Source organism: Coccinella septempunctata, chromosome 8, assembly GCF_907165205.1.
Source record: "Coccinella septempunctata chromosome 8, icCocSept1.1, whole genome shotgun sequence".
NCBI classification, from domain to species: Eukaryota; Metazoa; Arthropoda; class Insecta; order Coleoptera; family Coccinellidae; genus Coccinella; species Coccinella septempunctata.
Window position 1 is genome coordinate 22,307,015 of NC_058196.1, and position 25,096 is coordinate 22,332,110.

Below are 25,096 nucleotides of genomic sequence, written 5' to 3' on the forward strand. Positions count from 1 at the left end.
ACTGGATGATTCTTGAAATACATATATGTAAAAATCTGAAGTTTGAATTATGTTTCCACAACCTGATTTGCATCGATTTTTAGAAAATCCTGTTAATAATACTGGTTACTTGACTTCTACTCAAACAGCCTGCACTTTTTCGGGTATTCTAACCGGTTTGGGTTGTCAAAGTCCTCGTTCCAGTTGTGATTGTCTTTGCTGAAAGGCTCATTTTATATTTCTATGAGAAAGGAGAAAAACGTCAACAGGTATGTCGAAATGCGAAAAATGGTTAACTACGGACCCTAAGGAACTCAAAGAGCCCTTTCACACGTACCTGCCCCCACCACAGCCCGAGCAATGACCCTACCTTGTATAAATACTCGGAAATATTATAATGCAGGTTCAAACTAATATACAGGGTGAGTCAATAGTGCTGGGAAGTTCTTAGAAATTTTGGACTACAAAGGACAATGATTCGAACTTTGGCGGACTCTAATTAACGCATAAGCAAAAGTAGTTTTTGACTTTCTAGTGGTACCAAACTGGTGAAAGATTATGCCACCTTGCTTTTTCAATATCATATTAAATCAATGAAACCTCTTCATTTCTGAATAATTTGAAGAAGACTTAATTGAGAATCATTGAATGAATGTATATGGATCAAAATTTTATGGGAGAATGATATTCTGAATGCTCATGACTGAATTATCGATTGAAAGCAAATTGACATTTATCCTTCAATCAAGCGTTGATTCCCCGATCCAGCTTTGTGAAACCAAGGTCGAATCTACACAAAATTCCTGCCAACCTACAGTTGGTCTGAAAGACACTGCTATTTTTTCAAAAAGACCTGGTTAGTGTCGTTATTATTGATTTGGCACTTGCTGCTGTAAAGATGCTGGGATTTTTCTTGAGAGCTAGCCAATATTTTTTGCCCTCTAACTTGAAAATAGGGGGGGGGGTTTCTTCCGATAGGTTACCTACAAAGTGTTTTGTTTCCCTGCTCTACAGCTACTTCCATGGTGAACGTTCTTTGGAGGTTATCTCTGTTATGCCAGGACTTGAGAAACCTGCCAGAAAAACTTGCCTAACAACTGAATCCCATCGATATACAGTCATCTAGAAGGCTTCTATAGAATCTTACTTCCCCATTCTACACTCCATTGATCCAAGGTACTGCCTGTATTTAAGTCTAACTAGCGTGGATAACTTGAGTGAAAAAAATGCTAGAGAAATGAGGCTGGGAAAGAGAAATCCCCATGAAAAATTTTTTTCCCTCCAAACAAAGATTAATGACTCTCAAGTGTTTTAAAAAACTTCATTGTCTAGACTCTATACCAAGAAATCAGGCAGAATAGGGTATTTTTATACATACGAAAAAAAAAACATTTCAGATTACTGAATTTTAATTATCCTATACAATAGTGAAATAAAAAATGAAATATCTGAATATGAGTGTTTGTGTATCGAAATATAATAAAAAACCGATAATATTAAAACATATTCTCAAGATACATTGTAGGTTTAGGGACTATTATCCTCAAAAACATATTGTGACTAGTAAAAATTATATCGAGTGCGAATTACAAATATCAAGACTTCCATTTACCCTCCAAATTTCATCATGACATGCTTTACATTTCATCTAACATAAACACAAACATATAACATTCATGTGAAACGGTTCTTTATAACTACCGATTGTCCGACTTGATAAGAATTATCTGTGTTTCTAGTGTGGAAATCTCATCAAGCTGACCCAAATAATGTATTAAATTTTCGACAATTACATCTCTTCAATGAAACATTTCACACAAAAACCTTTTCTATTCCTAAAATGTTTGGATGTAGATGTTACCCATTAAGCATAATGCAATTTTATAAATTGTCTGGTTTGTCATATCCCACTTTCCATGTGTTCAAGGTTCTCTCGCCACTTTCAAAAAAACATTTGGATAAACAATTATCATAATTTCAAACTGACAATTCAATGTCATCTAGACTTACATGGTTCGAAAATTATTGATATCTGATATTATTTAATTGGTCTAACTTTTTCATTGATATGCCACAATTATTTGGTTTTTGAAAATGGCAGTCAACTTTATTGATGATTATGCAAATTACTTGGTGGTTCTCAATGAACGTAAATATTTGTATAGGTGATTAACACCCAGCATAATCGGTGCATTGCTTGATTGCATGTTAAACAACTAGCTCAATAATGATAGTATAAAGACCAATAGGCAAAATTACCAAAATATGATTTGTTCTTGTAAAATAGCTATGTTCCTATAAAATTGGCAAGTGCATCTTCAAAGTGTGAAGATTATGCAAGGTAAGGGAATACGTAAATTATTCTCATCACAACAAGTGATCCCTACTCTATTTACCGCAAATAAAATACTGTATAATATGGAATCTAACCTCAAAAACTTGCTAGTGTTATTAACTTGCAAGTTTGTCATGGCCGTTATTTTGAAAAATAATCTCAAAGAAATAGTAGAGTGAGGTTTTATATAGTCTTTGAATTAAGTAATGATAATAATAATATCAGCTGGAAAACCCCTCAATATCATTATTATATCATTACATTGATTTTGGAGCATGTAGTTAGGTTTTCAATAAACACTTAATTTTCAAAGAAATCAACCTCTAAAATAATTAATTTTCATTGAGCTTTCATATTTGGTGTCCCGAAAAGAGGACTAGCTGAAACATATTATGTCATAACTTAATTTAGAGACTATATGAGTATTTATGTTTCCAGGCAAGAAAAAGGTTACCTACAGATAACCCGAATGAACATTAAATCAGTCCTAATAATCTTTTGACCGAATTCGTAACATTATGGACCAACAAATCGTACAAATCCCACCATCATACAAAATAAATTAGAAAAAACCCGAGAAATGATCGAAATCACCATCGCATCAGCTAAACGATTAAAAAAATTAAAACGACATATCATCTTTAGGTATTCCCATCCCAATAAAATCGAGTGGAGGTGAAATCCTTAAAAGAGATCGTTGTCAATAGCATGGTGCAAATCCTTCACCAGCCTTCCAAGTGGTTCCCTGTAATCGGAGCTTCTGTTGAAAATAACATCCAAAAATTGTTCGTTGCCGAAAAAGTTGAACACTCTGTTTATGCGTGCTATACTGTTGGGTGATAGGTGAATTTGCGCAATGCTCATAACAATGTTGTGGCACTCTGTGATGCAATGAGTTAGGAATATTCTATCGTAGGTGAACTCCATGTCGTAGAAAGTAATGATATTCATTGCGAGACCCCTCAGTTTCTCCTTCAGAACGATCAGTCTTTCCTTCTGTTCAGGGTCTAATAGTTGGTTTTTATACAGAATTGCGAATTTGATAACTGTTTTGATGATGTTCTTGATCAACTTTTCTGATTCTTTTTTGTCGCTCGACTGAAACAATAGAGATAACAATGAAAATGGATAACGTAAATAAATGAGGTTTGGTGGGAAAACTTAATTACATAATATTTTCCATTCACTTTTGCAAAAAGCAGTTGGTATAGGTACTACGAAAATATAAGGTTATGACGCTTGTCAAAACATTTTTGGATTTTGAATACATAAAGAACTGCATAGTACTTAGGTATGCATTTCACACAATGTGAATTCACTTTGGAAAAAAAAATTAATTTGAGAATATGTGATGAACATAATAAACGTTTATACAGGGTGAGTCTCTGACTGGTACAAATATGTATTGTGACAATAGATTCTTGAGGTCAAAAGAAACGCTTGTTTCCTTAATCATTTTTTCCGAATCGGGTCGGATTAAAAGGTACAGGCTGTTGAAAAACCATAATGTAATGTTATTTTTAGTTCTATCTCACAAACGGTTTTATCGAATGAAATGAATTTCGGAATATAGTTTCTCATTTATTTGATTAATCTTTTTCGAACATAAGATATCACCCACGTCTTCCAGTTTTCTCATTATGACCATTACATACCATAAAAATAACAAAAATTCAAAGAAACCAACTCTTGAAACTAAGTTGGACGCTATCTAATGAATATTTGAAGGTTTTGTAAATTGAAAGTATTCTTCATATTTTCTCGTATAATGCGCCGTTTTAGAGTAATTTGATAGTCAATAATTATAGAGTATTCGTGAAATTTGAAAAATTGGGTACTATGGCTGAATAGTATCTCTTTAAAAGATCCACAGATATGTAGTGTCACAGATTTCGCTAGTTATTTTGTTTTTCCAGAGGTGGCACAGCTCATCATGAAAACTTGAAATGGCTATATCTTTTTATCAGGGCCGAATCGGCAAAAATGGTGAGAGAAAAAAGTGTTTCTTTTGACCTCAAGAATATACTGTTGAAATATTTGTACGAGTCAAAGACTTGCCATGTATAAACTGATCGAATGATTGAAGGGATTTCTCATTTATGTACTTATTTGCATTGAAAGTACAAGAGATCAGTGTTTAAATGTATTTATTTGCGCTATGAAATAAAATTAAATTATTGACACATAATATGCTGATGCTTGAGAAGAATTAATGTTCGTTATCCTCTTGGACACTTAAATTGGAGACGTCAGTTTTGATGAATCCAAGTTTCATCTAGGAACAGAAACCTGAAATTTTCAACGCATACGTAGTTGAGTAATAATAATTTTTAAAATTATCACTGCAATCATTTTTTGTCGCACACTTTACTCACAATCTGCCTGATAAGATTATGGATGTAGCCAAGTTGTTCATACTTAGATGAAACATAATATAAATTTACTTACGGTAAACGAATATGTTCGATACCGTTAGATAAATCCTAGATTTCAAAATATAAAGGTTACTATTAGAATGAGCATATTTCAATTCAGAGTAACAGTTCCTGATCCTGTTTTTTTTTCTTTTTGGCAAGCACTTTTGGAATTTTTGCAGCGTAAACAAATAGGAACTGGTAAATGGTTGTGGCAACGTCGTTTTGACCTTAACGAGATTTCATGTGTCCCAACCTTACTCCCTTCTAGTTACAAAAACATAAGAAAATTATTTCATAGCCAACCGACTGCTTTCATAAAAGTGAAAGTACCTAATTGCAAGTTTCGCTTGTTCTAAACCTATTCTAACTTAATAAATTTCCAGTATTTTCAAAAAAAGGTGTAAATAATAGCCATCTTTAAGCAGAGATCCAACTCAATTTCTTCACCATGTTACCAAGATGGTGGCTGGCATTGTATAGCCATATCCATCAAGTAATAAGTACATCTTTTGTTAATATATCAAAGTGGATATGAGAAAAATACCTTATCTATTCTAAGAACTTTAGGATATGTATAATAATTATAATGAATAATTTGTTGCTGGAATACTCACAAATTTTTTTGCGATTGTGTATAAATTATCCAATAGAGATGTCGAATACTCATCTAAGAAGAGGCTGGACATATTTTTGCCAGACATCTTGGATAAAAGTTTCTTTTGAGCTCTCAGACTGATGTCGCGGGCTCTGAAACCGCCTTCTGTCATAACTGAAAAAAAAAACAGTCGTTCATTAAATTTGAGACGAAAAGAAATTCGAAAAATCCCTTATATCTCGAAAGTCCTTACACAATATGTAAATTTTCAGCACAAAATTATTAGGTCTTCATAAACGTCTAAGATCGCGGTGAGAGTCAAGTACTTAAAAGATCATCACAGGGTGTCAGTTTTCTCTATTTTTTTTTCTTATGATTTGAAAGCCCGCGACTCAAGTATTTCAATTTTTCAGATAACCCCTCATTAATGTAGTTTGTACACTGGGCCCCTGGGCAAATCACCCTTTTCTCACTTGACATGACACTGAATTTAAGGATGATTGAATATTGAATTGATAAGGCCGATACTTGACGAAAATCCATAATTGAACTAAAAAACTGAAAGAACTTCTTCAAATCATTCCGTTCTTTGTATAACATTTCTGAGTTTCAATGCCACTGCGAATCTCTTTTATCTTTTCAGATAATGAGTTTTTTCATTGTGAAGCATCCTCTTTGTTGCAGGCTTGAGTTTTATTTGATGCAGTAATGATATCAGTTCACTCCCACTAGGTACATAAGATTAATCATCGTCAAAGACAAAATGAAAGGATTTCCTTTCCGACTAGATTAAACAACAATGCATCAAACATACATTCATGGCATTGAACTATTCGAGAATAATAAGTCACAACAGTTCAACCAAACCATTTTATCTGTACTGAAAAACTGCAGCATAATTGAATTCCTCAATAACTGAAGGCAGAAAAAATATTTTTTATTTTCGACTACATCAATTTCTGAATTAATGTCCAAGAAGAAAAAAGAGGAGTTTATTTTTCGTTTTGAAGCCTTTCTCAAGTTTCACCTCTTTGTAATCAGCAGAAATATAACTCGATATCTCCTTCATTGTCGAATTTATAAGGAAATTTGGCAAATGCCTAACAATTCTTGTAATCCTGAAGTATTATCAGAAGAACCTTAAAAAACAGGCCCCTGTATATAGGGTTGATTTCAGATATCATTTAAGGGAAGAATTTTATGGACATTTTGAAATATTCAACTGAATGGCGACATTTTTTAATTGACAACGATAAATTGAAGCAATCATCAATATTAGGCAGCCATAAATTAGGTTCATGACCGTGCACTAGAAATAAAACGAAAATAGCGGAAAATGAAAAAAAAAATCATACTATACCTTCGGGATTCATGCTTTCCATCGGTATCCAACTGATAATGTACACAACAACTAACAGAACTTCTCAGGCCACACAACAATAAGAAATCAAAAGATCCTAGAATGAGAGAACAGAACTGGAAATTAAAAAACGCACATACGGTGCAAAAACGGTCCTTTTTTCAAAGGTTGTTAAAAACATGACAATACAATTAACAATCTACCACGCCAGAGAAACTTGGAATAATAATTATGATAACATTGGAGGGTTTCCGACAATTAAATTATTGTGGTAGATTGGCAAGTATTTTCAGTGATAATGGAATATGTGAGTAATGCCATACATACATACACAGCGCGACATCAGAAATATACAGATAGTTTCATTCATATCTATAAAAATACCGGAAACGCCTCAACAAATAGGAGATTTGTTATCTCGTTTATTTCTCATTTTATTGATTTAATCAAAAAAAGGGAAATATTCAGGAAAATTATGGTATAACAAATTCAGTTTTATTTCTGATAATGAACTTCAGGGAAAAATGAATGTTTCATTACTCAATTTTCTACCCTCAAAATAAAGTTACTCGCAATTTTTTTTAATTCGTTTTTTTCTAAATTTTCAAAACGAAAATAATTTATCTGTGCCTTTTCGATGTAGGCCACTTCTTTCAATAAATTTCATGGTTTTAACTAGAGATCATACATTCAAAACCGTTCTTGATCAATATATGATTTTTTTATTGAATTCCCGAAGTGTTTTCATATCAATTTCTTCAAATGCGACGCGCTGAACTTTATCTGGTGAGTGGTCTTCATTTTTATGGAAGCATTTCAGCGCTAAAATGAAATTTAAAGAGTATTCATTTTACACCTAAAATGTTCCCATAAAAATTAAGAAAAAAAAAAACCAAACGTCTTAATCTTCGTATTTTGTGCGGAAAATGATCTGAAACGATTTAACACGACAAACTCATGAGCCTAACCTTTTCAACGATTTAAACACCCCGAAAACCCAATGTAATTTTTTTAAACGAAAGTAAAATAAAATTCCTGGCAAAAGGTAGATTCCTATAGCTGTAATTGTTCCAGTTTCCAGTTGAAAATACTATTCTTGGAAACCGCCCGCTTTCTAGATTTTCAGGTCAATATTCGACTAGTAACATGTGAATCATCCAGTATAAATACGTCAATCCTTTCGCTCTCAATTTCATTTTCTTACTGCAACAACATTCTGAAGAATTTGTACTAACTTAATCTGACAAATATTTAAAACTATTTATATTTATCCCGAAATCGATATTTAGAAATAGCCGAGTACATAGTAGAATATACATTCATTTCGAGTACAGAAACATCGTTTCATAGAAACAGGAAGAAATAGGAGAAACTAGAACTCTCAATCATATAATAAGTCTTGCTTAGAAATAGATAGTTGGAACTTGGAAATAAGCTAGTTTCGTTAAAATATGCGCTATTTTCCTAGTGGACTATTGATTTGTGAAAACGAGACATGCTTCAATGTCATAGACATAGAGACATGGACTGAGCAATGCCAGCATGAAATTGGCTATTTATTAGAAAGAGAGAAAAGCTCGTCGGGATATACCTTTCTCTTTTTTGTTCACATAGAGGTGAGTGTAGACCAATCAAAATTCTAGAAAAAGACAACTGCATTCCCGACGTGTTTTTCTCTCTGTCACTTTTTTTGACCGTATTTCATGCATAGATATAAAGGGAAGGCACAGTCCATGTCTCTATGTCTATGTTCAATGTATTTTGCGTAACGTGTAACCTTGATACAAGCATAAGCTACTTTTGATCCAGCTTTCCACTGCTTACTTGACTGTCATAATAGCCGATCAAATGGAGAAGGCAATTTAAATCGGGAAAGAAAAAACTTCTTTGAGTCTGGTTTCCGATAAAAAAAAAGAAATGGAGAACGTACTGATTTTTTATTTGTTTTTCGAAATAAACATGTGTCAAAACTGAAATTTCGGGGGGATTTATTGATTACTCTTCTCTTATCAGAAATTTGCAATGACAACTGAATTTCTGTATATTTCTGATGGAGAAAGGTGGCAACAAGCAAAAGCTAGCATTTTTAAGTAACAAATATATTTCGGCTTTTTGGTATGACTTTATTGCGATACTCACATAGACATTCGCTGCATTCTGCACAGACGCACTGATAAATTAACCAAGCTTCCAAATCAACCATAGACATCTTCAGGAATTCTATATGGTATCACAATCTGAAACAATAAACACTCAATATTATGCTTGAATAAGAAATGGGACAAAGTGACGTGTATTTTTATCGACAAAGAAAATATTTCATTGTAAAATTATTCATAAAATATCACATATTGACAAAATTTGCTTAATAATTTTTACTAGTGATTGTTTTGTTACGAACGACCTTGAGTACGCCCCTTTCGCTTCTGGCAGAGGTGAGATCTCCCCAGATACCTCTCACCATTTTTACAATAATGCCTGAAACCCATACTTGAATACTGCTCAAATGAATAGAGCTAGTATAGGCATGGTCCAAGCAGGTATAAAGCACCTGGATAAAGCTCTCAACGAAAGTCAGAGTGTTGTAATATGGCGTTTAGTACTTTAGTAGCCGAATATACGAAAACAAGAGAAGTGCAACATAACGGCAGCACCAAACACATTTGTCCAACAAACTTTGAAGTAGAGCTAGGAAGTAGAAAGATAATTATAATGTCGAGCCAATGGGTTGAGTATTTCACGGGAATTCTACCTGTACCTCAGCTCAGAAGGCCTTGGAGGGCTCCAAGGATTATAGACCAACAGGGTGGCTCATTCTCTATCTGCGTACATTGGACAAATGTACGCCATCCATGTATGAGCCATCCTGTTGGTTTATAATCCTTGGGTGGGCTTAACCGTTAACAAGAAGAACTAAACTCACAACTAATTTAGAGTGGGGTCAACATCACACATATTGGGATATTAGTAATTGGTCGAATGTCAATCAACGACAACAAGGAGCAACGACATTAACAATAAACAAAGAAGAGAAACAGAAGTCGAAAGAAGCCCATTTGATGGATATCTGAAGGTGTAAATAAGTCTCGAGATCTTCCAGAATTTTCCATCAAGGCACTTGAGCCTGGATACATGACCTAGAAGTCATAATATCATAAGGAGAATTGTAAGAAGACGTCAAGGAAAAATTCTATGGTCCTCACTACATACATCAGAAGAATACAAATTACGGTTCATCACAAACCAAACGACGCAACATCAACACAAGAGCGGTCTGAAGAAGAACTTAATCCCCCCGAAGCTCAGTTATTAAGTGCATTCCGTCTCGTGGAAAGCATTCCGCCTTATTGAATAATTTGGGAATTCAGGTCGTTTGGAATATTCCGAACGCGGTCTTCTCTCTTCGATGCTTGGCGACTCTATGTGTCTCTTCCTCTTTCCTTCTGCCAATTTGTGAATGTTTCCACAGAGACCGGGCACGTTCCAATACGTCGCTCTTTATTTCGACGCGTTCATTCGGAAGCTCCGAGGTCGGGTCAAGGCCGAGCCACACGTTTATTCGTGCACGAAACGATCATTACGTTCTGCGTCGATCGAGATGAAAGAATTGGATAACGTCGATTTCGTCACTACTGACGTAGGACATCATTATTGTCGATGAGCAGGATTTCCTTTTTCTGGGGTGAGCCTGATGTTTTCTAGGTAAAAAACTCGATTTGTGTCTTTGAAGGGTTAGATGGGTTCTTCCATAGGAGTGGATTTTCAAGCTATCTCAACGGTATAGAAAGCCTCAAGATGAAGGCTGTCAAGATCTGTGGACGTGGTAAATTGTAGATTTCGACTATACTGCGACATCAAGAACTATTGTGCTTCCACTAAAGTAAAGAACTTCTCGCCATAACGTCTTTTACAGCTAGTCCTCCAGTTCCAGAGTTCTAACGAACTCCAGTATCTGGAATGGCTTCAAGGTTACCTCGGAGGTTACTTGCTTTTCCTTTCGTTAGCTAGCAATGGCGAGGCATTGTATCCTCAGGTGCATCTTCCTCCCCAGAACCTGCACTCGTCAGTTTCTACTAGACCCATTCTCATTAGGTGCTTCCTGAGAGGCAATGCCCTGTAAAGAATCCACTGAGAAGGTGCTGGATCAAGATCTTAGACTAAACAAGTTAGTTCTGTGATCAAAATAATTCTTACATCCAGCACTTTGAGGTGCTCTCCTAAATCTCAAATTTATTCTACAACTGAAGGTGTTCTCAATGATAATTATTTTTATCAGAATTATGCATCCATATGTTATCAATAGTTTTTCTTTTGTTTGATTTTCTACACTCGATCGCTATGCAACGCGAAACACGCAATTTGACCCAAGAGGAATGTGCCCAAGCGGTAGTTTTGCGAGAAGAAGGGTGGACATACACAAGAATTGCAGAAAGGTTTGGAGTTTCCCATACAAGTGTGTCCAGAATGTTGCAGCGATTCAGGGAGACGGGTATGAATGTCCGAAGACCAGGACAGGGTAGACCACGGGTAACAACTGCCATTCAAGAACGTTACTTGAGAGTTTCTTCGTTGAGACAACGGTTTGCAACCGCTCACCTCCTTCAAATTCAGCTTGAGCAAACTCATGAGGTGCAAATTAGCACTCAGACAATAAGAAATCGCCTCAGAGAATATGATTTAAGGCCTCGTGTCGCGGCAAGAGGCCCAGCTCTTACCCCAGCCCATCGAAGGACGCGTTTGGATTTTGCGAGAGAGCATATCCATTAGGAAGAGGCCGATTGGGAAAGAGTTCTCTTCACAGATGAGTCTAGATTCTGCCTCTACCATTGTGATCGACGTTCCCTTGTATACAGACGTCCACATGAAAGATATGCTCAGTGCAATTTCCTGAATACTACTGGTTTCGGGGGAGGATCGATTATGGTATGGGGTGGAATATCTTTGACTGCTCGCACAGACCTAGTGGTCGTTGATAATGGAGCTATGAATGCTGATAAATATATAAGGAACATTCTTGAAGAGCACGTAGTGCTATTTGCCTCATACGTCGGTGAAAATTTCATTTTTATGGACGATAATGCCAGACCCCATGCGCGCATCGTTCAGGAGTACCTTGAAGAGGTTGAAGTCTCTCGAATGGAATGGCTAGCAAGAAGTCCAGATTTCAATCCGATTGAGCAGGTTTGGGAGAACCTCAATAGAAGGCTGAGAAGTTCAGAAAATCATCCAGCTACTCTTAATGACTTAGGAATCCAACTCGGAGAAATCTGGGAAGGATTAGATCAGAACATTTTAAGATCACTCATTTTGAGTATGAACCGTCGTTGCCGAGCTGTAATTAACGCAAGGGGTGGAAATACCAAGTATTAAATCACTTATCAGCATTTCAGTATTTTGAAAATTGTTCATTTCTCTTCTTTTGCATAAGATTCGGTAAAATCTTGAATTTCTCTTCCATTTAATGTGTCTTGTTTCGTTAAAAACCTTGCCGAGAGAACATAAAAAATAAGTTATAAAGTCAATGTAGAGTTAAATTTCATTAAAATTGAGATTTTCAAAATGTGCGTTAATTTTTTTTGAGCACTGTATTTTCCTTAACTATTAGGACTATGGCGTCAACATAGCCTGTACTTTCGAAGCCAAGCTCTGTTGACCTATTATTATAATTATTTGAATCGGGGTCGTTGTGGCTCTATTAGCCTTTCGGGAACTGCGACCATGCAGATCTTTTGTTCTCTACCCTACTCATTCATAGGAACCCAAGGAGGTCGTCAATGGTGTTGATAAAACTGACAACATCCTTAGGGGTCTTAGCCGTTACCTCGTGAGTATTCAGGACCGGTTGCCCCATATGAGTGGTTCTTAGGTCCGCCAGCTCTGGACACTTGCATACCATGTGTTCAGCTGTTTTTGCTTCTGATCCACAGAGCCTACAAATCTCATCTGCTGACTTACCCATACGGTACAAATGATATTTGTACCAACAGTGCCCAGTCAGCAGTCCCACCATCACCCGAAGCTCAGCTCGTGTCAGCTTTAGCAGCTTTCTGGTATAGGTCGATAAAATTATCACGAATTTCTTTGGCTGAGTAAGTCCAGGAGTGTTTCTCCAGAGGGTTAATTTGTTGTTCAACTCTCATTGTTGGACCGCTGCCTTGTATTGGTATTTTCCAAGCCCAGGTCCAGCAGGTATTAACTTTGATGCTCTTTTTGCAAGTTCATCGGCTTTCTCGTTTCCTTTAACATCACAGTGCCTTGGTACCCATAGTAAAGTCACTTTGTTGTCTCTGGCCAGTTGCTTTATGTTATTAAGGCACTCCCATGTCAGCAGAGATCTCTGGCAGTTTGATTCCAGGGACTTCAGCGTGGCCTGGCTGTCCGTCATGATGGTTGCGCTCCTTTGAGGTTCATTTTAGGACACTCCTGAGCGCCTACGTAAACAGCCAGTGTCTCTGTCTGGGAGGGTTCACCTCCCAGGGCTTTAGAAATCCTCAGTGTAGGTTCATATACGTCAATGCCGGTGCCCCGTTTCTGATTTCCGTAGACATATGAAGCAGTTCATCTACTACAAGGCTATAAAAGAGGATACAGGGTGTTTTCAAAGGTGAGGCTTTTTTTTGACAGAAGGTAGAACTCATCAAAATAAGTCGAGACATGGACTGAGCAATGTCAGCATGAAATTGTCTTTTTTATAGAAAGAGAGAAATGATCGTCGGGCATTTACCTGTTTCTTTTTTGTTCACATAGAGGTGAGTGTGGGCCAATCAAAATTCTAGAAAAAGACAACTGCATGCCCGACGTGCGTTTCTCTCTGTCACTTTTTTTGACCGTATTTCATGCAAAGATATAAAGGGAAGGGACAGTCCATGTCTCTATGTCTATGGGCTGGACAATGAATGGTTCAGTACCAAGTTTATCGGTTTAAAAGGCATCAGGTCACTTGAAGGAATAATAATTGTTGTATCGTACAATTTAGGGTGAAAATAAAAATGTAAAAAATCGAGGCAGTTTCTTGAAAGTGCTTATGTTATGTCAAGATTTTTATAGCGGAATCAGGTTGGTATTTGTGAATGAACAGTGATCTAGAAACCTCGAGAGAGACCTCTTATATGTGAATCTATGCATTGAGCCACTGATCGACGATAATTTGAGTTTTGTCAAGAAGATGTATCTTCTTGGAATTTCGTACTGCTGTTTATGTCCTTATTTAAACGTAGAAATTGGAAACTATAGGTCCTTTCGTTTGCATAAAAAGTGCAGCACTTTTCTACACTCGATTTTAGTATTCGTTTGCTGATTGAATTTACACCAGTGTAGGGGAGGCGTAGTTTATCTACATCTCCTTTTGACTATGTGTACATAAACTACCCTGGTATAAATCAAATCGAGTGTAGAAAAGTGCTACACTTTTTATGCAAACGAAAGGACCTATTATTGTATTATATCAATACTGGATGCTGATTAATATGCTCTGAATTCGAATGCTTTTCTAAGTTATATTTATAAATTTATTCATATTCCAGTTCTGATATTGAAACTACAGAAATTATTGAAGCTCTTTTGTGACCAGATATTAATCTGCGTCTGGACTTTCAAGACCTATTAGGATGTCAATCATTCTTGAATGGACTATAGATTTAGCTCCTTGATAAAAAATAACTACAGAACTATAGTCTATCCAAATCCGAGAGGCCAGCGTAAACAAACTGACTAACGCGTGATATTATTTAAGGTACTCCTCTTATTGGTCAAAGCTTCAGGAACGCCATGTTTGCAGGTGGGAGTAATGCAGAACCGCATTACGTTTGATTCATTGATTGTATGCGAATTGTTGTGCAGAACTGCAGAGATCATTCATTGCTTTTTCTTTCGTAAATTGGTTTATAGTTGTAGCAAGTTATTCAAGTTACAAGCATTTAAGATAATGTCAAGTACTGATACTGCTGAGGAATCGCGTGTTGACTTAAGTCCTCCAAAAAAGAGACGTCTGAAACGACACTTCAGTGCCGAGATATGATTTTGAATACTTATAAAATTGAGATTATTCAAAATGCAGGAATGTGTTTAAAGGACGTAGAACTCCGAGTTGCTGAGAGACTTGGCATTGGAGCTCGAAGTGTTAGGAGAATTATTTCCGAATACATAAATTCCGGTGTTCTATCACAGCCGGCAACAAATCAAAATCGGACCACCAAATGGAAGTCCTTATCAGATTTCGATAAAAATGTAATACGGCGAAAAGTTCACGAGTTTTTCTTCAGAAATGAACACCCGACTATAGAGAAAGTATTAAAAATAGTTAATGAAGACTCGAACCTGCCAAATTTTAAGAAGAGTACCTTCTCTATAATATTGAAAAAACTTAATTTCAAATATGGACGTCGCAAACGCAACAGTTTTTTAATGAACCGTGACGACATTAAATGTTGGAGAAGAAACTATCTCACGAAAATTAGGACCTTCCGTGATGAAAACAGGAAGATTTACTGCTTGGATGAAACTTGGGTAAATGCCGGTCATACTAAATCCAAAGAGTGGACCGATAAAACAGTTACATCTTCTCGGCAAGCGTTACTTGCTGGATTATCTACTGGATTAAAAATCCGTCTGGGTAGGTCTTGAATTTTGAGTTTAACCCTCGGTTTCATAAAGCTTGATCAGAGAATCAACGATCGATTGACGGATGAACGTCAATTAGATTTCAGTCGATAAGTTGGTCATAAGCCTTCTGAATATCATTCTTGCACCAAATAATTATCTATACACCCCCATTTGATGATTCTCAACTGCTACTCCTCCAATATATTCGGAAATATGAAAGTTTCAATGATTTCCTTCGGGAAATCGAATGCCAAATCGTTGATCGAGCAATCAAAGTTTTGTGAAACTTGATGTAAGTACCTTTTAGGTGGAAAACAATTTCAACATTCTTTTTCAAATGAAGTGAATATATTTTTCCAGGCAAAGGGCAAAGAATTATAGTGTGTCATATTGGCAGTGACACTGATTTTTTAACTGGAGGACTCTGGACTTTCCAATCCAAAAAAACTGGTGACTACCATGAAGAAATGGATGGTCAGTCCTTCGAAAAGTGGTCGAGGGTATACTTCCTAAATTGGAGGAAAATTCTATAGTAGTTTTAGATAATGCTCCTTACAATTCAAGGAAAATGGAAAAAATTCCTAATTCACAATTCAGAAATAGTGATATCCAACAATGGTTGAGGGAGAAAAATATTGATTTCACCCCTGACCTCATAAAAGCGCAATAGTTGCAGATAGTCAGGCAGAACAAAGAAAACTTTGAAAAATACATCGTGGATGAAACCGCAAAGGCCAAAAATATTACTGTACTTAGATTACCGCCCTACCACTGCGAACTGAACCCTATTGAATTGATTTGGGCCGATGTCAAGAATTTTGTGGCAAATAAAAACACCACATTTAAAATGGCTGACGTCCAAAATCTTTTTCAAGAGGCTCTCTCACGGGTTACTTCCGAAAGATGGAGAAAGTGCGTGAAACATGTCAAACAAAAAGTTGAGGTAGACATGTGGAAACTGGATAATATTATGGATGATATAACAACAGTCATCGTCAACTTAGAGGAAAGTTCTGCATCTTCTGACGACACTACGGGGTAGTCACTTTTACAAAAAAAATATTGTTACACATTTACCTATATACATAGTATTTATTAAAGTGAGAACTTTAGATTAATTGTTCATTACTGAGACTCGTAGATAAGCATACATATTTTTCACCGGAACTGGAACACTCAAAAAGTTTTAAAATATAACGCTCTCGGAATTCAATTTATTAGTACACCTCTGCGTTATCACGTTCTTGACGCGTGATCATTGCATGCTGTAATGTTTACCGCTGGCCTCTTGGATTTGGATATACTATAGATATTTTGTTGAGTTACCTTCAAGTGTTAAAAATTTTCAGAATTTATTTTCTCACTTTCATGAGCTACAATCAATAGTGTTTACCGTTATGAAAAAATGTCCAAGTCAAATTGTTCATAATAATTTGAGTGTCATCCATTTAATTTCGTAATTATTTGTAGTGCTCTAATATAAACTGCGGCCATGACGCAATTAAAAACCTCAGCTAAAATAATATATTGTGCGGATGTTGGCCTATTTTCAATTCCATACCTTTGTCGACGGATGTTGATCTAAAAGAGAGATGAAATGATTAAATGGATATGCGAATTGTCACCAAACCAAGCAGGATTTTGGTTCACGTTTTGCTTCCCTATTGGATGATGTTTTTTTGTAAGTACCTTGAGTTGCAACAAGCAACACCCTTATTTCCAACCTCTGTTCGAGATGATTCCTCGATATTTTTGTTCCTTCTGTTCTTTCGTTCATAATGTTAAAACGATAAAACATCTGTCGTTCCTGACAGAATAGAAGAAAGGGATCTGGCGCACTTTTTCAACGTACATTTTCACCTGTCGCAACAGACATCGGGCGCCAAAGCGATGGAGGTTCCCACATCAGCTCGAAATATTTTAAGTTTGTACCGAGTTTTATACTTCCAGTCTAGTCACGTTGATTTTTCGATGCAATCGCCGCCAATGGTTTTTGGTGCCAATCGAAAATTCACAGTCGGTTACAGAAATTGGATTGTACGAAATAATGAAATAATATTCACCAGACGCATGTGTCTCTATGGAACCTTAAAACTGTTCACATTCCTTGTTATTTAGATAAAAAATACTATGGGATTCTGAGACATAAGTATGCCGTTTATTTAAATAAAAAATTACGAATTCGCTTATTTGAACAGGATTACACACGTTAACTGCGCGGCTATATCCTCTCTAGTAGAGGGTACCTAAGTTAAAGACAGGAATGCGAAATTCTCTCATTTCCTAAAACTACACCGAAATAATCAAAATTCCCGCAAAAATACAATTTTGACGGCTCTCCAAAACACAGAATTCATGAACATAATTAGGACAGGTTATGGGCTTCTTCTATGTTATTTTACTTTGTGGCTTTCAGAGGTTACAGACAATAAGATATCTTCTTATTTGCAGACTGAAGTTGGGGCCGATCACAGAGCGAGTTGGAGTCATGCACAGACCCAATATGTATGTCTATGGGGTCATACTAATGTTTTGTGGGTGCGATGTTTTCGAATGATTTTCATAAATCCTTATCAATTTTCTATGATAATGTATTTCAGAGAGATGATATGAAGGTCCTATAAGATAGAGAACTGACCTATTTCCATAATATTGACAGGTACAATTGAATGTTTTGTGATCATAAATGGCTTATTTTCCCCTCAAGTGAACATACATATCCTATATACAAGTGAAGTCATTCCGAAATGCCTAATGGGAAGTTTTTCCACATAGACACACAGTAAATCTATGGTTTTTCTATCAGTGGAAAAGTATCGTTTTTCTAATTGTGCCGCTCGGTTCCATTAATCATTTATCAATCCTTGAAACTGTGTGCGCTCTCAGATATAGGTGATATGATGAAAAAAATGATATTGTGCTTTCAAGGCAAGTTTTGACATCATTTGGCAGTTTTTTTCTTGTTTTGTTCATTATATTAATTGTTACTGGAGTTAAACATTTACATATCATTTCATGTTTTCTTTCAATGTACAATATTGAAATTTCTAAAAGTAAGAAAGTGTCGGATCATGGAACTGTATGATTTTGTGCGTCAATCATGAAACAAGGATTTTCCCTCTTTTAATTGATAATAATGAATCAATAATAAATCAAAAATTCAGCGCGAAGTAAACACGGTAGACACTGGCTCCGACCGACAGCCGAGTATCGGAGTTTCGTTTTCATCAATTTCGATTTCGTCTTCACCCGTTTCATCCCCTCATTCGTGCTTCGGGGTCATAGGGTTACCTGGGAAACCTCCTTATAGGGTTGAATTCAAAGCGTCGAATGATATGCCTTCCCATTGACCCTAACGACCGATACTAAACTAGTTAACAGGTAACAGGCCCAGCCTGTGGACAGGGAGACGAAGTATCTGCAATCTGCGTTCAATTTCGAAGTCAAAGCGACATCGAATTGGTTGGTGGACCGCTTGTGTTCACAGTTCACTGACCTAGTTTACTGTTAATCAATTTAATCAGAAAATTATTCAAGCGAAGAGGCAGTAACTATTTTTTACACGGGGGTCAAGCAGCGTCGAGGGAGTTCAGTCCTTGGATGGGTGACCGCTCTGGTTTTGAAAAATTTGAACGAACGCGCAAGCCTTAAAAGCTTGTAATCTCCACGTCTCAAGAAAATGTAAAATTGTCAAAGGATGTTAGGAAGTTATTCGCACAGATTACTGTAACAACTTGTTTCTGTAATCTGTGTGTTATTATTATTATTGATATAATTTATTAGGTGCGCTATTTCATGGACACATACGGAATGGTACAAATTACCTAAAGTAAAGGTGCCTGAAGAGCTAAGTTAGAATATCCAGCCTTGAGAGGGTAGTATCCTTTCAGAGGGGTTTCATGACACACATGACCTTCACCCTTGGACGCGCCTTGGCCCTAGCACACTAAGCAAATGACCCATAATTTTTATGAATCTCCCTATAGAAATGCATCAGGTAATTTCCCAAACTTAATCTTTATCGGTTCACACTATACATAATACATAAAAACGAGCATAAAAATGAATCAATTGGAAGAATTTGCAATATCTTCTGGATTATTTTATGGCAAGAACAAAGGAAGCCTTTCACCTCAGTCTCTGGTCTCAGATGCATCGAGAGGACTGCGAGTGCGAGGAAAATGATTAACTAGTGCCAAAGAAACAGGAAACCAAACATTAGGCGAGTATTAGAAAATTTAGATAGTGATCCTTTTTTGCTTTAAAAACATAATTATGTTGGTCGTGATACGATCATTGGCCAGCTCGTTGGTCAGTACATACTAATAAGGGAATTTGCAGGCACTATGCAAAAGGAACAATTGGCCCGCTGAAGTGTGAAAAATGCACGGGCGTGGCCAGGGGGGGTTTTGGGGGTTCAAACCCCCCCCGAAATAATATAGTTACATAATATTAGTTTCAAAAAGTCTCAATTTATATGTCAAAATTAGAAAAATTTCATTTCAAAACCCCCCCGAAACTCAACCCTGGCTACGCCTATGGAAAAATGTAATTGCAGACTGTGCTCCACCAATTAGAGAAACTGTTTGTCTTCAGTTTAAATTAATAGTAAAACCATTTAACTATGTTTGAAACTGCTTTGAAGGAAAATCAGAGGTCTCAAAAGAGAAACCCGAAGCTTGGCTTTGCAACTCTATTTTCTAGTGCGATTGGTGGCAAATCTGGGCAGTGCGATGGTCATGAAATTAGAGGATGACTTTATGTTCTTGTAATATAAGAACTTCCTGGTCGTGTCGTGAAACAACAACTGTGCACATAGTAATTAGTAAACCTTGCTTTTTGAGGACATGCGTTTTCTTGTTGAGAAATGGTTTTTATTAAACGTTGAAGGTAACGAAGCTATAGTGGTGTAACGTACAACAGAAGGCAATCATTGAAACTCCATATAAAAGAATATGTTGATCTTGATTTACCTTATTTTAAATAAATGAATTAATAAATTCTCAGGTAAGTAAGGGTGATCAATTTGTAATCAGACATTTTTACCAGTCGACTATAATAATAGTATATGCTGAAATGAATGCAATAAGTATAAGTTTCCCAAATCCAAGAATCCTCAACGGAAATTAGCCAATAACTGCTGATGAAACTCCGAAATATAAATACGCGGAAATTAGAATTGAAATCACAGGAATGTTTATCTCTCCACATTCATACTGATAAAAGGTAAGTGAATTAGTTATATACTTTATTTTAAAGGTGTGATAATCACTATTGTACTCTAATCAACCTAATATTTTCTATAAAAAGCACCATTCTTGTAGCCACGAGCCAGTTTTCTCTCATGGAGCACTGATTCCTCCTAATTGGATATTCAAGGCTTTTTTCTAGGTTAGTTCAAAGAAATCTCTCATTCGAATATTTTCTGATGGAAATTCAAAGTATAATTATCTTAACTCTTATTCCACCTACCTTCCTGGTTTATTTAGAGTGAAACTAACACTAGGCACATAGTTTTTGGTCCGAGAATCAAGAATGCGAGTTTTTGTGAATAGTTCGTGAAACCGTTAAATTAACCCAACCTCCTTGATTCTTATTACTGAATCTGACGTTTTGGAGCGTAAAACGAAACGTTAAAAAAATCGAACATCAAACTACTGTCAAGTCAACTTAACCCATAAACATTTACGCTCAGCTGCCGCTGGAATTCGCTTTGGAATTGGTGAATAATATGCTTTCGCTTTGTCTAATTCTATTCTTCTTTCTCTTTTGTTTTCCTTATTGTGATGGTGGGGGTAATATGGCAACGTTTTTCGCAGACAACACGGCAACAAGGAACGTGCGGCAACACGTCATACATTCCCATTGAACAATAATGTATTGTGCTGCCATCCATACGAGCGTACAGAAAACACTTCAATCGGAATATTCTTGAAGAAGATTACTTCTTCAATTTTAAAATTTTGAACCTGCATATTGAATAATTTCTTCAAACAATTATTTGATGCTTTAAAAAACCTGTTCTCTATTTATTATCATATGTTGAGAAAAAAAAAGTGTTCGAACTTTCTGAAAAAGTTTATAACAATCTAATTTTTAAAAGCGTTTCTCGTTAGTTTCAACAGATGTCACAGCCTGTGGCCAATACCCAAAGCTCCTTGCCAATTTCTCACATATACCAATAATTTTGCAGATAAGATTTAAGATCATACTTCACAGGATCATTTCTGTAGTATATCTTCACACATTCTCAACTCACATTGAGAGTGGTCGTAACCTCGACGATGAGTCGTAGTTTCGTGTCTTGAGCGTGAGGCAAGCTCAAGGATATCCTCGTGAAATCCTTGTAGCTATCGATGATCGTTCAGCTGAATTTGTTCAGTTACGGACACGAAACAATCTGAGGGGTTACTTTTTTAAATTAATCAATGTATCGGCGAGTTGGAATCATTTTCTAATTATTAACTCATCGTTAACACATATTTGATTGAGTAATAATTACAACTATAACTTTTTTCAATCATTACATTATCATTAATTGGAAGAAATTTTCTGATTATTATTATAATAGTATTGCGTGACGAAACTTTACATATAATCAAATTGCTTCACTAGGATCCACTACTTATACTTTCACAGTTTTTTACGAAAACTGAGATTGTTTGCATGTTAGCTTTCCACGGAAATTGAATTTCCTCTGATCACCAAAAGTGTCCAGTGAAAATTCAAAATGAAAATTGACATCTTCAAGCACTCAAACAAGTAAATAAACTTTGTGGTACTATTCACTCACTCATCTGTAATAGTGAATAAAATTCAGTATTTTCATTAATTAAAATTAATTTTGAGAAACTAATTCTTCTCTTGAAGACCATGAAATTGATGACAGTGGGCGTTCATTTGATCCTGCTATATAAAGAATGGATAGGAAGAAACTTGACTAGAACAAAACAAAATATACTGATAACATTTTATAAAATATAGAGCTTAAAGCAAAAATTACATCCATGTATCCAGTTGATAAAAAATCTATATAGCACTTTTACTGTACAATTCTAATCACATTCATAAAATTGATAGAAGTATATAAATAAATATCATTACTTGCACATTACATTATTTGTGCTTGTGTGAATCTTTGTCTTTTTTTGACAGATCAACAAAATATTCCCAAAAAAAATTTTTTAGGAACCTCGGTTCTTGCGGATTCTATGCTGGCATAAACCTCCTTTAAGATTGCTGTGCATAAAAGGAGAAAATTATGTTTTGATTGGTAAAATTTTTTACCCTATCAACTTCTGATTACTTCTGAAATATGTACATGAGTACTTCTGCAACACAACACCATCCATAATTCTTCTGGAAAAAATCATATACAGGGTATTCCATTTAAAGTGTCCACTAGAAGTATCTAGAGTACCACATGAGATTTTTTCTGAAAATTTGTGTATTTTGTTGTAGATGAAACTTTGTGTGGAAAACTCTGTGTAAATATGTATTCGTAGTTTAAGTCAACGTATGCATGTAGTAATAAATTGATTTAGAACTTTTGAGAATAAAACAAATTTGTTTTTCCAAGAATGGGAAACAAGCCAGTTTTGAGGTCCATTTCAATATCCAATATATCAGAAGTAAATTTGTTACTTTTTCTCTAGATGCTCATAAAAGCATGAATACTTTATTTTGAGAAATTGATTAATTTAAACTCACTAAAATCAAAAATTATGGAGAAATCTGTCTTATCTTCCACTAGAATTGTAGAAAAAATATCTTGACGATATGAATTTCATTTGGGAACATTAACCCAAAAACCTTTTTCAAAAAACCAAAATGCTATCACGAAATGGATAATGAGAATAATTTCTAATATCTTACTTGTCATGGAATAAAAAATTCTAATATTGATGGCAGATGAATTCAACCTCTATAAAATTGCTTTTCTGAAATGTCTTTTGACTTGTTCGCCCCCTACCATCCACAAAAACTATTTAGACTGGCTCCACTGGGCATGCAAATTTTTCAAATGTTCATAAGCTTTATTTGTGATAACCAATGGTACATACACTTCTTCCAAGGGATCGATTTTCATCATACTTAAACCTGCTAGACCTAAAGATGTATGAAGGGGATCTGGTGGATAGTACTCGTATTTAGACAGCCCTCCATTTCTATGTTGTGCAAACATCAATTTGTGCCTTTGCCGCTCGTAAGGAGCTATCAGTTTGTACGCTCCAAGGAGATGAAGCGAGCCTCCTGTCCAGAAGGAGTAACATGTGTCTACTGGTTTATTTGTCCTACCACTGAAACCAAAGTCAACCTTATTGACAAGCCACCTCAAGAGTCCATGTTTCTGAAAGTCGGAAAGTTTATCCATATTATCGCTCAGAAAAAGGGAAGCTAGAGCACAAAATGTTGATCCTGAATGGCTCTCAGAATCTGGTACTTGTCCGAAAGCTTGTTCATAGGACTGTAAAGAAAAATTTTTAATTAAAATAAGCAGAACAGCAGTTATAAAAATGTTCATCCACAATTGATGCATAAAGTGATCATGTTTCCTTGAGCATTATGACATTCCTAAAACACCGATTATTTATGAGCCATTATTCACTGGTCTATCAAACTTCATTGTCACAACCACAGACAGTCTCTGAACATAGAGATTCTGCTGCATACCAATATTGAGAAGCCAGGATTGTGTTCACAAACTCTCAGGGTAGAGTATGAATATGACCATGCTCAGAGGGCGCTTGAGATTGGGATTTAATCAGTTAGCCTTATATATTATACACTAATATAGAATGTCAACAATCATCACTTTTTCCAAAGAGTGGAAGTAGATTTATAAAAAAAAGTTTGCTTACTACACAGTTATGTATGTATTCTATCATTTTTTTCATATCGATTCCAGACCAATCATTCAATATATAACAAATGGATGCAGCGCAGAACACAAATCTCATATCACTCTCAGTTCCTCCTAGACGAGTGGCAGTAAATGAACCATCATCATTCTGTAAAGCTCTCAAACCTGAATTAATTGAAAGAATATTATTTACAGCAATTATACACATATCTGAAATGAACTTACTCAAAAGTATTGCTTTTTTATCTACTTTCGATAGGTTGTCACCTAATAATAATAAAATGGCTAATGAAGAATATGTATTTGTTATATGTCCCCATTTATATGGAGAATTTTTATTTTTATTTTCTTTAGTGTTCATAATTGAACTGCCTTGAAAACCACTCACTAATTCTGTAAAAAAATATATTATGCAATTCTATTTCTTGAATGAGACGAAATTTACTGACCTTCATCGTCTACCACTTGTAACGAATAAATCCAATTTATTAATTTTTCCTTTTCTCCTTCCGATAAACTTTCAAGCTCTCCTAATATTCCTAATCCTAATACGGCGAAATGAGCAATGACCACCCTTAAAATAATCATGAAAGTTTTTTTAAAGAAAGCAGCATCCAACTACCTGTTAGCATCAGATGATCCGTCATTTCTGGGAATTTCCCGTAGGATATGTTTTAGTAATTTTTTATGCATTTTTGGCTGAAATTCTGGGCAAACCAAATTTAATTCGTTCATAGTAATGAATTATTTGATAAATGATATATTTAGATATGGGTGTGGAAAAATGGAAATGAGAAAAAGTAAACAAAACCCAATTTTGGTTAAGTCACACAAATCATAAAATTTTATCACAGAAATCAATCCTTAAACTTCAAGCAACAATTAATTTTTTTTACTGTAATTATTATAATAATTAATATCATTTATCATAAGATATTCTACAATG

General features: G+C 35.5%; 2 protein-coding genes and 1 non-coding gene across 3 annotated transcripts; 1 reads left to right on the top strand and 2 right to left on the bottom strand.

Annotated features, from left to right (window-relative positions):
- Positions 1-2,786: 2,786 nt before the first annotated feature.
- LOC123318434 (tumor necrosis factor alpha-induced protein 8-like protein) lies at positions 2,787-20,991 on the bottom strand. Its single transcript, XM_044905052.1, has 5 exons — positions 20,760-20,991; positions 8,826-8,923; positions 6,687-6,783; positions 5,346-5,500; positions 2,787-3,412 (listed from the first exon to the last, which is right to left on the bottom strand). The coding sequence occupies exons 3-5, from the start codon at positions 6,706-6,708 to the stop codon at positions 2,999-3,001; spliced, it is 591 nt and encodes a 196-aa protein (XP_044760987.1). The 5' UTR covers positions 6,709-6,783; positions 8,826-8,923; positions 20,760-20,991; the 3' UTR covers positions 2,787-2,998.
- A 498-nt stretch (positions 20,992-21,489) lies between these two features.
- LOC123319679 lies at positions 21,490-21,696 on the top strand. Its single transcript, XR_006538625.1, has one exon. It is a non-coding gene; the product is annotated as a small nucleolar RNA U3 (small nucleolar RNA).
- Positions 21,697-22,245: 549 nt separating this feature from the next.
- LOC123318432 (geranylgeranyl transferase type-1 subunit beta) lies at positions 22,246-25,020 on the bottom strand. Its single transcript, XM_044905050.1, has 5 exons — positions 24,773-25,020; positions 24,600-24,724; positions 24,376-24,543; positions 24,149-24,315; positions 22,246-23,754 (listed from the first exon to the last, which is right to left on the bottom strand). Exons 1-5 carry the CDS (start codon positions 24,883-24,885, stop codon positions 23,272-23,274), a joined length of 1,056 nt encoding a protein of 351 aa, XP_044760985.1. The 5' UTR covers positions 24,886-25,020; the 3' UTR covers positions 22,246-23,271.
- Positions 25,021-25,096: the final 76 nt, after the last annotated feature.